The sequence below is a fragment of the Labeo rohita genome, chromosome 23 (genome assembly GCF_022985175.1).
Source record: "Labeo rohita strain BAU-BD-2019 chromosome 23, IGBB_LRoh.1.0, whole genome shotgun sequence".
In the NCBI taxonomy this organism is placed as follows: Eukaryota; Metazoa; Chordata; class Actinopteri; order Cypriniformes; family Cyprinidae; genus Labeo; species Labeo rohita.
Window position 1 is genome coordinate 23566189 of NC_066891.1, and position 12636 is coordinate 23578824.

Consider the following 12636-nt stretch of genomic DNA (forward strand, 5'->3'; position numbering starts at 1 on the left):
AAACTAAAATAAACTCTAATTTCTTTTTTATTTAAACTTGTATGTCATTAATTTAAATATATGTTTGTACAGTAATTACACATTTATAATGCTAATCTTTCAATTACTTACATTTAATTAATGTATTAACTTTAAATGTGATGCTGAATAACACACTACAGCTACACTGTAAAAAAAAAAAAAATGGGTTCAACTTAAAATAATTTGTTACCTGGCTGCCTTAGTTTAGCCAAAACATCTAAGATGTCACTTAGTACAACTTAACATTTCAAGCTGACTAAACTTCAAATTTTAAATGAGAAGTCCACTTCCAAAACAAAGATTCACATATAATGTAGTCACCCCTTGTCATCCAAGATGTTCATGTCTTTCTTCAGTCGTAAAGAAATTATGTTTTTTGAGGAAAACATTTATGCATTTACTCCTTATAATGGACTGGTATGGTGCCCCGATTTTGAACTTCCAAAATGCAGTTTAAATGCAGCTTCAAACGATCCCAAATGTGGTTGTAAACAATCTCAGCCAAGGAAGAAACAATCTGTTATTTTCATTAAAAAAATACAATTTAAATACTTTTTAATCTCAAACGCTCGTCTTGCCTTTCTCTTACTGAACTCTGTGTATTTTAACTCAAGACAGTTAGGGTATGCCGAAAAACTCCAATCGTATTTTCTCCCTCAACTTCAAAAATCATTTCGAAATCACCGTATATCAGTGCAGAAGTTCGGACCCAGTCTTTGCAAAGTAAACATGCAAAAAAATCAAACACCCTTAACAAAAAAGATAAAACAGCCATATAGGACGATTTCGAAGCTGAGGGAGAACATGAGATGGGGGTTTTTCGACATACCCTAACTGTCATAAACCAGAACAAAAACAGTCCAGGCAGAGTAAGACAAGACGAGCGTTTGGCATTAAAAAGTATATAAACTGTATTATTTTTTATGAAAATAACCGATTGTTACGCTAGATAAGACCTTTCTTCCTCAGCTGGGATCGTTTACAACCGCATTTGTGATCGCTTGAAGCCGCATTTAAACTGCATTTTGGAAGTTCAAAATCGGGCACCATATCAGTCCATTATATGGAGAAAAATGATTTTAAGTTGACTCGACAATTTTTTTTACAGTGTATTAATCAATAATTATAATCAAGTACTTTACATGTTTTTTAGTATGTTAGTCACCATGAAAATAAGTGTAATTCTTTAAAGAATGACAAAAGAATATTAAAACAACTATTAAAAATCCTTTTAGTTCAAATTCATTTGACTTAATTACAAAGCACACTTTTTAAAAGTGTACATAAGTGTTTTGAGATACAGTGTTGTAAGTGAACTCTCTTTAAGTACACTTTTATTTACTGTAAATAATGTAGTATTAATAAACTTAAAAAAAAAAACATTAGATTTGAAGTACACTACAACTGAATATTCAATACTGTTAAGCACATGTCTTTTTCATTGAGTTATGTCTTTAAATTGTATTTTTGACTGTTTTTGACACTAATTGCTATATTATTAGTCGCTTAGGGATCATATGGAACAGAAATGTTAATTAGAAAAAGGCAAATGCATAAATACACTTTTAAATACAAATAAACAATTGATCCATTGTGATATATTTCATTATACATAATTTTCTGCAAGTTTGTTACAGTTAACCGAATACGCCGCACTTAATTCCTTAAATTCACGGTTCTCAGCTCTTCAGGGCTTGTTGTGTGTGTGTGTGTGTGTGTTTGTTTGCGTGGGTGTGTGCAGGTGTGTATTTTAACTTACCAAGATTGGCTTTTTCATTTGATGAATAAAACCCTTGAATCAGAATCAAACGGATTGGAGGGCACACGAACGCCTAAACCCCTTCCCCCCCCCTCGCCCCGCGCGCCCTGTCTGTGGCTGGATATTCATGCTGAGGTAAGCTGGCCGAATTCATCGGCTTGTCAGATGGTATTGAATTTGAGATTAGTTTTTATTTGGGCCTCCAAATTGCTCCTTGGCTTTTCCCTCCAGCTCCGGCACTGCTCCGGGGGGCTGCGCAGCCATATAAATTCTCCCCTCAGGTAGAGAGAGAAAGAGAGAGAGAGACCTGCTTTCTCCAACTTCCTTCGTAATGACCTCCCTTTCCACCAAGGTGGGCTTTTGTGTTGTAAACCTCTTGTTAGTATTCTGTGGCAAACAGGGATGGATAATTTCTCAGTGGCTGTGTGTCTCTTTGGACAGCTGTGGTCTGTTGACAGAAATCACAGCACCAGTAAAGCCCTCAGCAGAATCCTCACAACGCAACGTCAAAGCCGCAGGCGGCGACGCGGTTTCAGATTACTCCCCATCAATATTTTAATAACATCTTGTAATATTTGCAGCATCACCAAAGCTTGTAATTACATGGTGTTTCTGAAATAGACAGTTCCGTCCTCTTGTCCTCTGGCAAATATGAACCTTAATTGCGGCATTAATTCTTCGCATGATAGAAATTCACTCTCAGCTGCGTTTCTCACGTTTGCATCAGCTCCAAGCTCAACCTGAAGTTCGAAAAACTTCTCGTCCCTGTCTTTATTTACATACGCCTGGTAACAGATTTTGGTGTGGATATCTCATTTAGCTGTTCCATGGGAAATTGCTCATGTTGATTTTGAACAGCTTGATCCGATACAGACAGATGCTTTAGTGCAGTGTCAATACTGACGCCCCCATTTGACGTGTTCTAGAGCCTTGATTATGAGAGCGCTCTTTGTTTAGCATGGCTGAGTCACTTGATAATTAATGTGTGTTTTAGCCTTTGATAACATCTCAGCGGACTGACTTTCATGTCCGTGTGCATCATAAGATTGCGTAAGATGTTTTTGGCGGGTACATGTGGAACACAATATTTCTAGAAATCCCCATTGGCATCACTTTAGTTTAAAGTGGTGGGAGGTTGTGACATCATAATGTGGCTTAGAGCCTTAATATTAATTAATTTATGAACAAATGATTTCATTAAAAAATAGCCAGTCAGTTCAGTTCATGAACAGTCATTATTTACAGTGCATTGTTGATCAGTGGCATCACTTAAAATATTTGTGCATATTGGTAGCAATAGTAATATTTATTGTGTGTTGACAGAGTAATGTTGTGTTGCTTAATATGTGAAACAACACAGTAAATGAAAGATGTTACACTAGGATGTTCAAGATAAGTTAAAAAAAAAAAAGAAAATAAAATTATGTCATTAATTATTTGCCCTCATGTCGTTCGAAACCCGCAAGACCTTCGTTCATCTGCAGAACACAAATTAAATCCAAATGAAATCCATGAGCTTTCTGGTTCTGCATAGGCAGCAATGCAACTACCACATTCAAGGCCCAGAAAGGCAGTGAGGCCATCAGTGCTCACACGGGTTGCCAGATTGAGGACATGCAACATGAACGAGCTCAATTTACAATGGAAGGTGATGAGCTTATTTATCCACGTTTTTTACAAGATACCAATATGTTTTTAGGTGCGATTTCTGACCCAGTTTGTTTCCTGGCAGGGCTTTACATTGCATCTGAAAATTACTGCGTGCGACTATGAAAAAATATTTAGGAGCCCCATTTGCGATTGTCCCAATCAGCAGGTTTGTTTGCGCTGAGGGGAGGTTTCTTCTTCAAAGGTTTCTGCGTGTTTTTGTAAAGTATCACAGACTTATCTCACGAATCCTTTCATAAAGTGTAGAGAGAGCTATATTCCTGCTATATTCCTGAATTAATCAGCGGTTCGAACGAATCAAATGAATGAATGATTCAGTAATTAAATAAGTGATTTGCACCACCTTCTGCCAGTTTTAGATTCATTTTTAAAGTCTCTTTTTAGTTATTTAAATCATTTCTGTATTCAAAATTGTATATTTAAAACATTACTCTCAACATGAGTTTATGAATTTGATTGCACTCATGCCCCCTCTGAGCCTCATTAAACATATGAAAATACACCTACAAGCCACTTTTGTGTTGTTCTATGCACCTCTGTAGTACAAATTCATTTTGTTAACACTTAATTTGATTGGTAGCTTATTCTTATTCTGCTTGTTCTTATTCTGTTGTTTTAATTAGAAATTTCTAAAAGCTTAAAAAAATATAATAAAAAACTGATTGAAGATGACATGGTATTCATTTTTTTAACAGATTTTTAGATTATTGATTAGAAGGTACTCATGAAACAGTGCTCATGGTTGCAGTGCACTGTGTTTTCCACCAAATGTCAACCCGGAGTGTTAAAATACTGTTGGGTAAATTGACAGTGGGTGAAGTCACACAAAGCAAAACAAAAACAGATATTTTGGCTAGAACATAGTTTTTCACAGAAATAACTTTGTGAACTTAACAAGGTTCATGTAACATTTTTTATGCTTTAGTACAGTCAAAAATTAGACACATCACATTTAACTTTTAGTTTGAAAATAAGAAAGTCAGGCAAGAAGAATTTTATTTCTTGGGAATTGTTGGTAACACTTATATGGTACACGTATATGGACCAATTCTCACTATTAACTAGTTACATATTAGCATGCACATGTTCTGCATGACCTTATTCTACATCCCTAATACTACTCAATACATAAACTTACTAAATAACTATAAATAAGCAGCAAATTAGAAGTGTATTGAAGCAAAAGTCATAGTTAATGGTTTGTTAATGGCAAGAATTAGACCTTAAAATCATTAATCCATCATTATTTGCGATAATCAAAACTGAAATGTAAACAAAAATCATTTAATATCTTAAATGAACTATGAAAGCCCTGAAACTATGAAACAAATGTAATAACACAAGTTGCAATTTATCTTAATTTCATATATTAACGAAGCTCTTACTACAAAGTGATTTGAGCAAACATTACAAACTTACAGTATGCATTCAGTTTGTTAACTTCCCAACCTTCATTTTTTTTATATTTGATTAAATGATATTATATAACATATGACTGGAGATGAACCTGAGGTGTTTTTTCTCTATTAGCAATTGTGAAACATGTAAATGACAGCTATACTGAATCCTATTTAGTTGAGTTTATGAATGTCTAAGTTATAAATATCACCATGTTAGTAACTGTAGTTAGTGCTGCAGATGCTTTGTGTAGCTGTACACAGTTTTTTTTTTTTTTTTGTAAAATAAAATAATACGAGAGGGGGCTGGGCTGTTGGAAACATGGATCAGCCAAACAGTGGAAAGCACTGTAGTAGCTAATGGGAAATCTGAGTCAATATTATGGTTGTGAAGTATCACTTTATCATTTGCTCTCGCTCACGTCTTTTCATCTTCTCATGTTTCCTGTTACATTTAAGAGTTAAAGCCCTTGTTGACAGTGAGATTGAAATTAGCCCTGGTGCAGAGTATTCCCCATTCAATAGATTTCAAACACCTCCACTGAGAGCTCTTCTGTGCTCTATTATCACCCAGAATCACAATGAACTCCACCTCTCCTGCGTTAGTGAGATGCTAATTGAACACTAGGTAGACCAATTTAGCGTTTCTGGCGTGGAAAAAAACAGTTAGTTACGAAATTTCGGATGCATTAATTCAGTTTGTACCCCTCTGGAACTTGATATCTGCACAAGGTAAATAAACAACCAGCGGTATGTGCTTAACATGAACTAATTTCTCAAGAGGATGGCTTCCTCTCAAACGAGTCCCCTAAATATAAAGTACTTGGCAAACTGTGAGTACATGAGTGCTGCTTTAGAAAGAAATTTCCGTAGTACGCCGGAAGACATTAGGGTCAGAAATGAACTTTTCCATTAAAGGAAAACTTCACCCAAAAAAATTAAATTTGCTGAATAAAACAGGCCATCCAAGAAGAGTTCAGAGAGAAATTCAGCATTGCATCACTTGCTTACTAATGGATCCTCTGTCCAGTAGTCCAAACAGCTAATAAAAACATCACAATAATCCACAAGTAAAAAAAAAAGCTGTGTTTGTTAGAAATAAATCTATCAATGAGGCGTTTTAACTTTGAACCGTCACTTTTGGACAAAATACAAGTCCTCCATCAAAAAAGTCCACTGACATATTTGTTTAAAACTGTTTTGAACTGTTTTTGCATGTAAAGAGTGCTTGTGCATATTTCTCTCCTGATTCAGATGTGATGACTTTTTCACTGGACAAAGCAATATAATGGAAGAAGGACTTGTATTTTAGTAGCAACTGTTAGGGGTGGGCAATTTACCAGTAGGCACGATTAAAAAGTTTTTTGTGTTATCGTCTCTATCGTGGTTACATGCTCATGTGTTACATGCAAAAGTATCGTTTACATGTGTTTTTAAGCATCGCGGTTTAAAAACAAGTGATTTTAAGCTGTTGAAATGCAATCAGCAGCAAAAGGGAACTGGTTTTGCTATATGTACACGCTGTCTGCGAGACATGTGAAGACGGTGCTCACAGAGCTGCTTTTGTAACTTTAATAAAAAGAAATTTATATTTAATTCATACAGTGAATAATATGCAGTGTTTTATAGATTTGATTACTTTATAAATTGTATGTAGCATTTCTTATTTATTTGTTCTATTGTTGTTTTTGTCCTGTTGCTTGTAATTAGTTTCTTATTCTTTTTTAATCCCTGATTGTTTATTTGTTTTTTTGTGATATTGATGCTTTTTAAAACCTTTGTATGGGCAATTTTTTATAATTACAATAAAAATGCTGGATTAAAAACAACCCAACTTGGCGCTGGGTAAATATTGGACAGAACACATGCTGGGTTATTTTGACTCAACTGGTTGGGTTAAATATTTGTACCAAACATGCTGGGTTATTTTACTTTTATTTTATTTGTTTAGAAATTATTATATTGCTGGTTTAAAATGAACTGGAACTTATAAAAACACACACAGAATTACTGGAGGCAACAGCAATAATCAAAAGATGAACATTTATTATTAGGCAAGAACACAAGACATTGAATTTATTTGGGTGAATACGGCATAGTTTACAATATTACATACATTTAAACTCATTTAATAAGCATTTTAGACATAAAAAATGTAACATTTAAAAGTACAATTTAAATGTTAGTGTGTTCAACCATTCTCTGTAATCACTTTTTTAGTTTTCTTTTTTAGTTCTCATGCTGGTGTGTCACCGAAATCTGAGTCGGTGAAGGGCTGGTGTTCACCGAGTTAACTGCGAACTTCAGAGCATGGCCTCGCGTTTCACTTGTAGCTGAAAGATGCCATGACTGACTCCAAAAACTGCCTATAAACAAACAGTACTGGCATTAGAATACATATTTTAAGAATAAACTCAATACAATAATGAATAAAATCCATTTATTTTATGCAAGGCAAAAGGCGTTTCCATCTCGCAAAACAACCGCTGCTGACGCAGGTGACATCTCGTCCTTATGTTACGTTGTGTAAAATAATACAATTTACAGCACAGTAAAGATGTTATAAATTAAATAAAATGTATACAAATCTTTATTATGCTGAAGAAGTGCAAATTGGTGGCTCTGAGAAACCGATCTCTTCTGTAGAGGACTCAAAAAGCCATTGCTTTGACTGTAACTCAGCAGCTGGGTTGTTTCGTCAGAGACAGGCTCAGCCCAGCGGTTTGGTAGAAAAAAATAACCCAGCATTAAAAATGACCCAGCAGCTTAGTTACAGAAAAACTACCCAACACCTGGGTAAAAAACATTAAAAAATACCCAATAAAATGACCCAACAAGGTGATCTCAGCATTTTTTTAGAGCGTACCTTATTAAATATATCTGTTTATTCAGTTAATCAGTCAGAATACTATACTAATATTATTTTATTAGCATCAATAAAAGCCATCTTTACACTACAAAGGTGGAGCAGAATATTTGACAAAAATCCTTATTGTTAATAATTGATCTTGACAAAATGATTAATGTTGATTAAAAAAATTGTTTGGGGAAATTGCATGTCGTATTCTGGCTACGCAGACAAAGGCTAAGAACTGTTTATAAATGAGTTTATTGCTGTTTACACAATAGAAAATAAAGACATCACACTGGTTATTTTAATAGCATGCAAAAACAAAATTAATTACTAATTTCTGTGCATAACATGTTTGAAAGGTCATGAAAGTCAAATGGCAGATACAGAAATAGCTACAGAATAGTGTCAGTGCAGTGACATTTGAATACCCCACAATTCTGTTCATCACATGCAGATGTTTTTGGTGTTTTGGACACAATGCGGTAACATTAGGCTCTATGTTGTGTTAATCGGCACACAATGAGTTTTAGATTATGCAAATTGTATTCACTCTCGCATAAAAACTCTGTGTCCTGCTCATTGTTGGGTGGATGTCTCATCTTGCTGAAGGCCATTTGTGCTTAATAAGACAGGATAAGTGGTTTGCGCTAACCATCAACATGTAATTACGGAGAATAATAAGCCGCAAAATTTCTAGGCTTTTAAGTGTTTACACGATACACACAATTAAGCTACTTTCCTGCAAGTTAGTGTCTTTGGTATGAGGAAATCGCATTAGTGAGCTTAGTGGGTCACCATGTGTGTCTTGAAAATTGAATAAGCTCTTGTTTTTTTTTCTGACTAGATTTGTGAATGCAAACATACAGTAGCATAACATGGTAGATAAACAGTATACAGTGAACTATGTAAAAAAATCTCAAAGCAATGTTTAAGGTCAAAAGTGTTGTATTTTAACATATGTGTTGCTATTTGGGGGTTGTGATATTAGCATCTTGAACGTGTAGCATAACCAACATCCTTTCAATAATCTCAAGTGTTTTTTTACATTTCTTTGGTTGCCAAATTTACGCTGCCCACTTGACAGCTATTGAATGACAGCTAGGCTTTCATCCAATGAACAGATGGATACCTTTCACAGCAGCTTCACTCTAAAAAGCACGCTCAGCTAAACTTAGCATTGACTAACAGTGTATTTTTGTTCTTTTCCTCCTCACCTTTAGAAGGCAGCGGCCCTCTGAGGCCAGTATTCACCAAACAGCCAGGAAGTATTGTATTCCCTCTCCATCTTAATGAGCCCAGCCGGGAGGTCACCTTCAGCTGTGAAGCCCAGGGACATCCGCCCCCATCCTACAGGTGAGATCCCAGTGTACCCATGGATTTTGGTATCAAAACGCCAAGACAAGCTTTATTTGATCATTTTTTTTGTCAGTGGCAGAGACAAATAGACAATCCATAACACCTGATTAACCTGTTCAATCTGGGCTCGAGGACCTTGGAAGTTTTCCTGAGTTCTCAGCACATGTTGGGTATTTCTAACATGAAGGGAACTCTTTTTCAAGCTGCCAAGGACACATTAATTTATCAAAGAGCGAAGCTCTCCATTGCCACCATTACCGAGAGCCCTTTATATTGTCGCTACAGTCCTTGATTTGACTCATCTTGAGTCAAAACCAATCTGAACTAGTCTCAGCTGGTTTGGCCTGTCTGCTTTATTTATTTATTTTTGCGGGAGACCCACGCTGAGTCTAATTGGATTTAATTTCTCTTTGAAAAGCTGTTTTCTTTAGCCACTTCTCTTCTGTGGCTGTGCTCTTTCTTTGACTCGCTCTTGTTTTTGTGCTTGATTCGTGGTCTCTGTGAATTTAATTGATTTTAAGCTTATTTCAACTCCAGTATATATGTATCAAACAACATTTTGGATGTTACACAAAGTCGATTTATGGCTTGTATTCTCCTCAGTAACCATTAAAGTAACATACTGTATAGGCTGGCCATGGATCAGAAAATAAAGTATTAGTTCACTTCCAGAATAAAAATTGCCCTGATAATTTACTTACGGTCGACTATATGAGAAAAATCCTGAAATGTTTTTCTCAAAAACCTAAATTTCTTTTCAACTGAAGAAAGAAAGACATGAACATCTTGGATGACATGGGGGTGAGTAAATTATCAGGAAATTTTTATTCCGGAAGTGAACTTCTCCTTTAACAGGGGCTTAGGACAAAATGCCACCGCACAGTCCTGCAGTTCTCTGTATTCACTGTTTGAATAACTTTGAAATTAAAAGCATTGTAGGCTAATTAGTAACTTACCATATGTTTATTCAATTATTTTCAAGTTACATACAAATCCAGCCTTATTAAACATGTCTAATGACATGACACTTATATCTGGTACTTGGCTAAAAAGACAGGTTTGTGATGTGCCTTAATAGATTATACTAAAATTTGGCTACTTTTAGCCTTACCCTGGAGTTGGTTCACCTTCCACCTATTATAGCAGTAAGAAAGTTCCTGTTTTCACCATCATGGGGCCCGATGCGGCACCATACAGCACCATACGTGATGCAAGTGTTTATGGCTAGTTTCAGCCTGACACAGTTATCATTTTCATGTCTTGCACCACGTTGTTTAAATAGCAAATGAATTTGCGCCCATTTGTGCACACATGGGCGTGCTGGTCTGAAAACGAAATGTGTTCAGGCACGTTGCTATTTTGAGGCCACTGAATTAGACTGCGCCATTGGCCAACTGAAACCTGGTCTAAAGTCAATGGCGCAATATTTTTTTTATTTAAAGAGCGTATTAGTAATATGCGCCTATAGGCAGGTTCACAATGCACATATACTCTGCTTATTACACACACTGGGACATGCAGCAGCACACAAACATTCCAAATATTAAAAATGAAAGGATTACAATGTAAAAGATTATTATTGTATACATAAATGTCTACATGTCATAATGGATAGTCAATTGCTTTCTTATGCTAACTGTTTTTTCGGTTTCACTTTCGCTTTCGAAAACTATCACGTTCAGCAAGGAGGGGAGGGGATGGAAAGGGGGTGCACAGTAACTCATTTGAGGGGGCTCGGCCCGTGAAGGTTTTCAGTTTTTTTTCAAGCAAATTCTGCCTATAAATAGCGAGTCCACCATGGAGGGAGATGAGACTCTGATTGGTTTAATGCACATTATGCCCAAAACACAACCATGACTCATTAAGAGAATGGGGACAACCCTTTTAGACCATGCATACATTTCGGACACGCCCCAAGTGCACCTGCGCGGTACGCTTTAAACCATGCGCTTAGATTGTGTAAGTAGGGCCCCATGTCCGTTAGAAAAGGTGCAGCACTCACTCTTGAAGAGATCAAACTTTATTGGTTAAAATAATGTTTTGGCCATTTTCCAGGCCTTCATTAAACCATGTGTTTTGTCAGTAATAATAAGAAATGTTTTAAGTAGCAAATCAGCATATAAGAATGATTTCTTAAGGATCATGTGACACTGAAGACTGGAGTAATGATAAAAATTCAGCTTTTTGCATCGCAGGAAAAAAATTACATTTTACTACATATTCAGCTAGAAACCAGTTATTTTAAATGGTACTTATATTACACAGAATGACTGTTTTTGCTGTATTGTCAATCCAAAAAATGCAGCCTTCGGACTTCTTTGAACAACATTTGAAAATGTGTCTTTACTGACCCTCAAACTTTTGAACCATGGTGTATAGAAAAATCTGTATAAATGCACAAAACGTTTAAGCATTTATTCAAGTTAAATTTTTTCATCTTAAAAGAAAAACATTTAAAATGTCTATTTTTTTCTACTAGTTTAAAGCTCTGACACCTGTCTATAATGAATAGAAAATGAAAATATAAGTGCACAAGCTATAAAGCTAGACAATTTCAAACAGTCTGCCCTTGGATTTTATAATTCGCTTCAGCTGATAAATTTGTAAAACTGAATATTTTTTCTCAGCAGCTGAATGGAAGTGAAAAGAGTGGAATGTTTCTAACGTACTCTTTGCCCTCCTCCAGAGACTGGAAAACATACTCAATGTATTCAGAATAATATACTGTAAGTCTACAGCATATAGTCCCTGAAAGAATTCCATTCCAGTGAACCAGTTTATTTATTTTTTTATTTCTCAAAGAGCGTCATTGAATTTGAGTGACAGGCTGAGCAAACAGTGAGCTGTTCATGCAAATATATCTCTCCCAAGTCCCATGCATTAACTTGCAGCATGATACAGATTTCTATCAATATGGAAAGGTCATAGACGTGGCCTTTAGTGTGTGGGAGGGAAACATGACATCATGGTTTTTTGTGTGTTATATTGATTTCCATTGCACATATAATCAGACTGGTAATTGACATGGATCATGTCTTTGTCCATATTAAAACCAGATGGCCACTATAGTGCCCTTCTCTGTTTTCTCCTGTCCCTCAATTAAAATGGCCTTTATTTGCTGCGGGATTCACACAGCAGACTCATTTGTTCTCATTTGTATGCCACATTGACAGAGAGGTCTGTTTTTTTCAGTGATTACGATTTAATAATGAGGTAAAGCAGTGATTACGTTACCTGATTGTATTGATTAATTGTGTGATGACGTAAAGACGAGGCTTTTGTAGCAGCGGATCTGAACTTATGCGTGTCTCGGGGGGTTTGTGGTTTCTAATGTCTTAGGGGTGACTGGTCTAGGCCATCGATCTGTTGTAAAAGTCCTGTCTTTCTGCTTAACAGCTTTTGCTATTGCTAGTGTTTTTGTCTTGTGGCACTGTATGTCCATGCTTAGCACTTTGGTATTATTTTGGCATAGATCAAAATTATTTTATATTATTTTATTTTTTGTTCATGTTTGTATGGAAGCCTGTTTCCGTCACTGAATAAAAAAAAAAAAAAAAAAAATGTTATTGCGACTTTTTATC

The 12636-nt window shown here is 35.7% G+C and overlaps 1 protein-coding gene across 1 annotated transcript in view; it reads left to right on the forward strand.

Moving 5' to 3' along the window:
* cntn3a.1 (contactin 3a, tandem duplicate 1) overlaps positions 1-12636 on the forward strand; it is an 88802-nt gene that overhangs the window by 15856 nt on the left and 60310 nt on the right. Inside the window, exon 3 of the mRNA XM_051097436.1 lies at positions 8920-9052. Within this exon, the coding sequence (XP_050953393.1) occupies positions 8920-9052 (133 nt within the window). The remainder of the gene's footprint in view (positions 1-8919; positions 9053-12636) is intronic.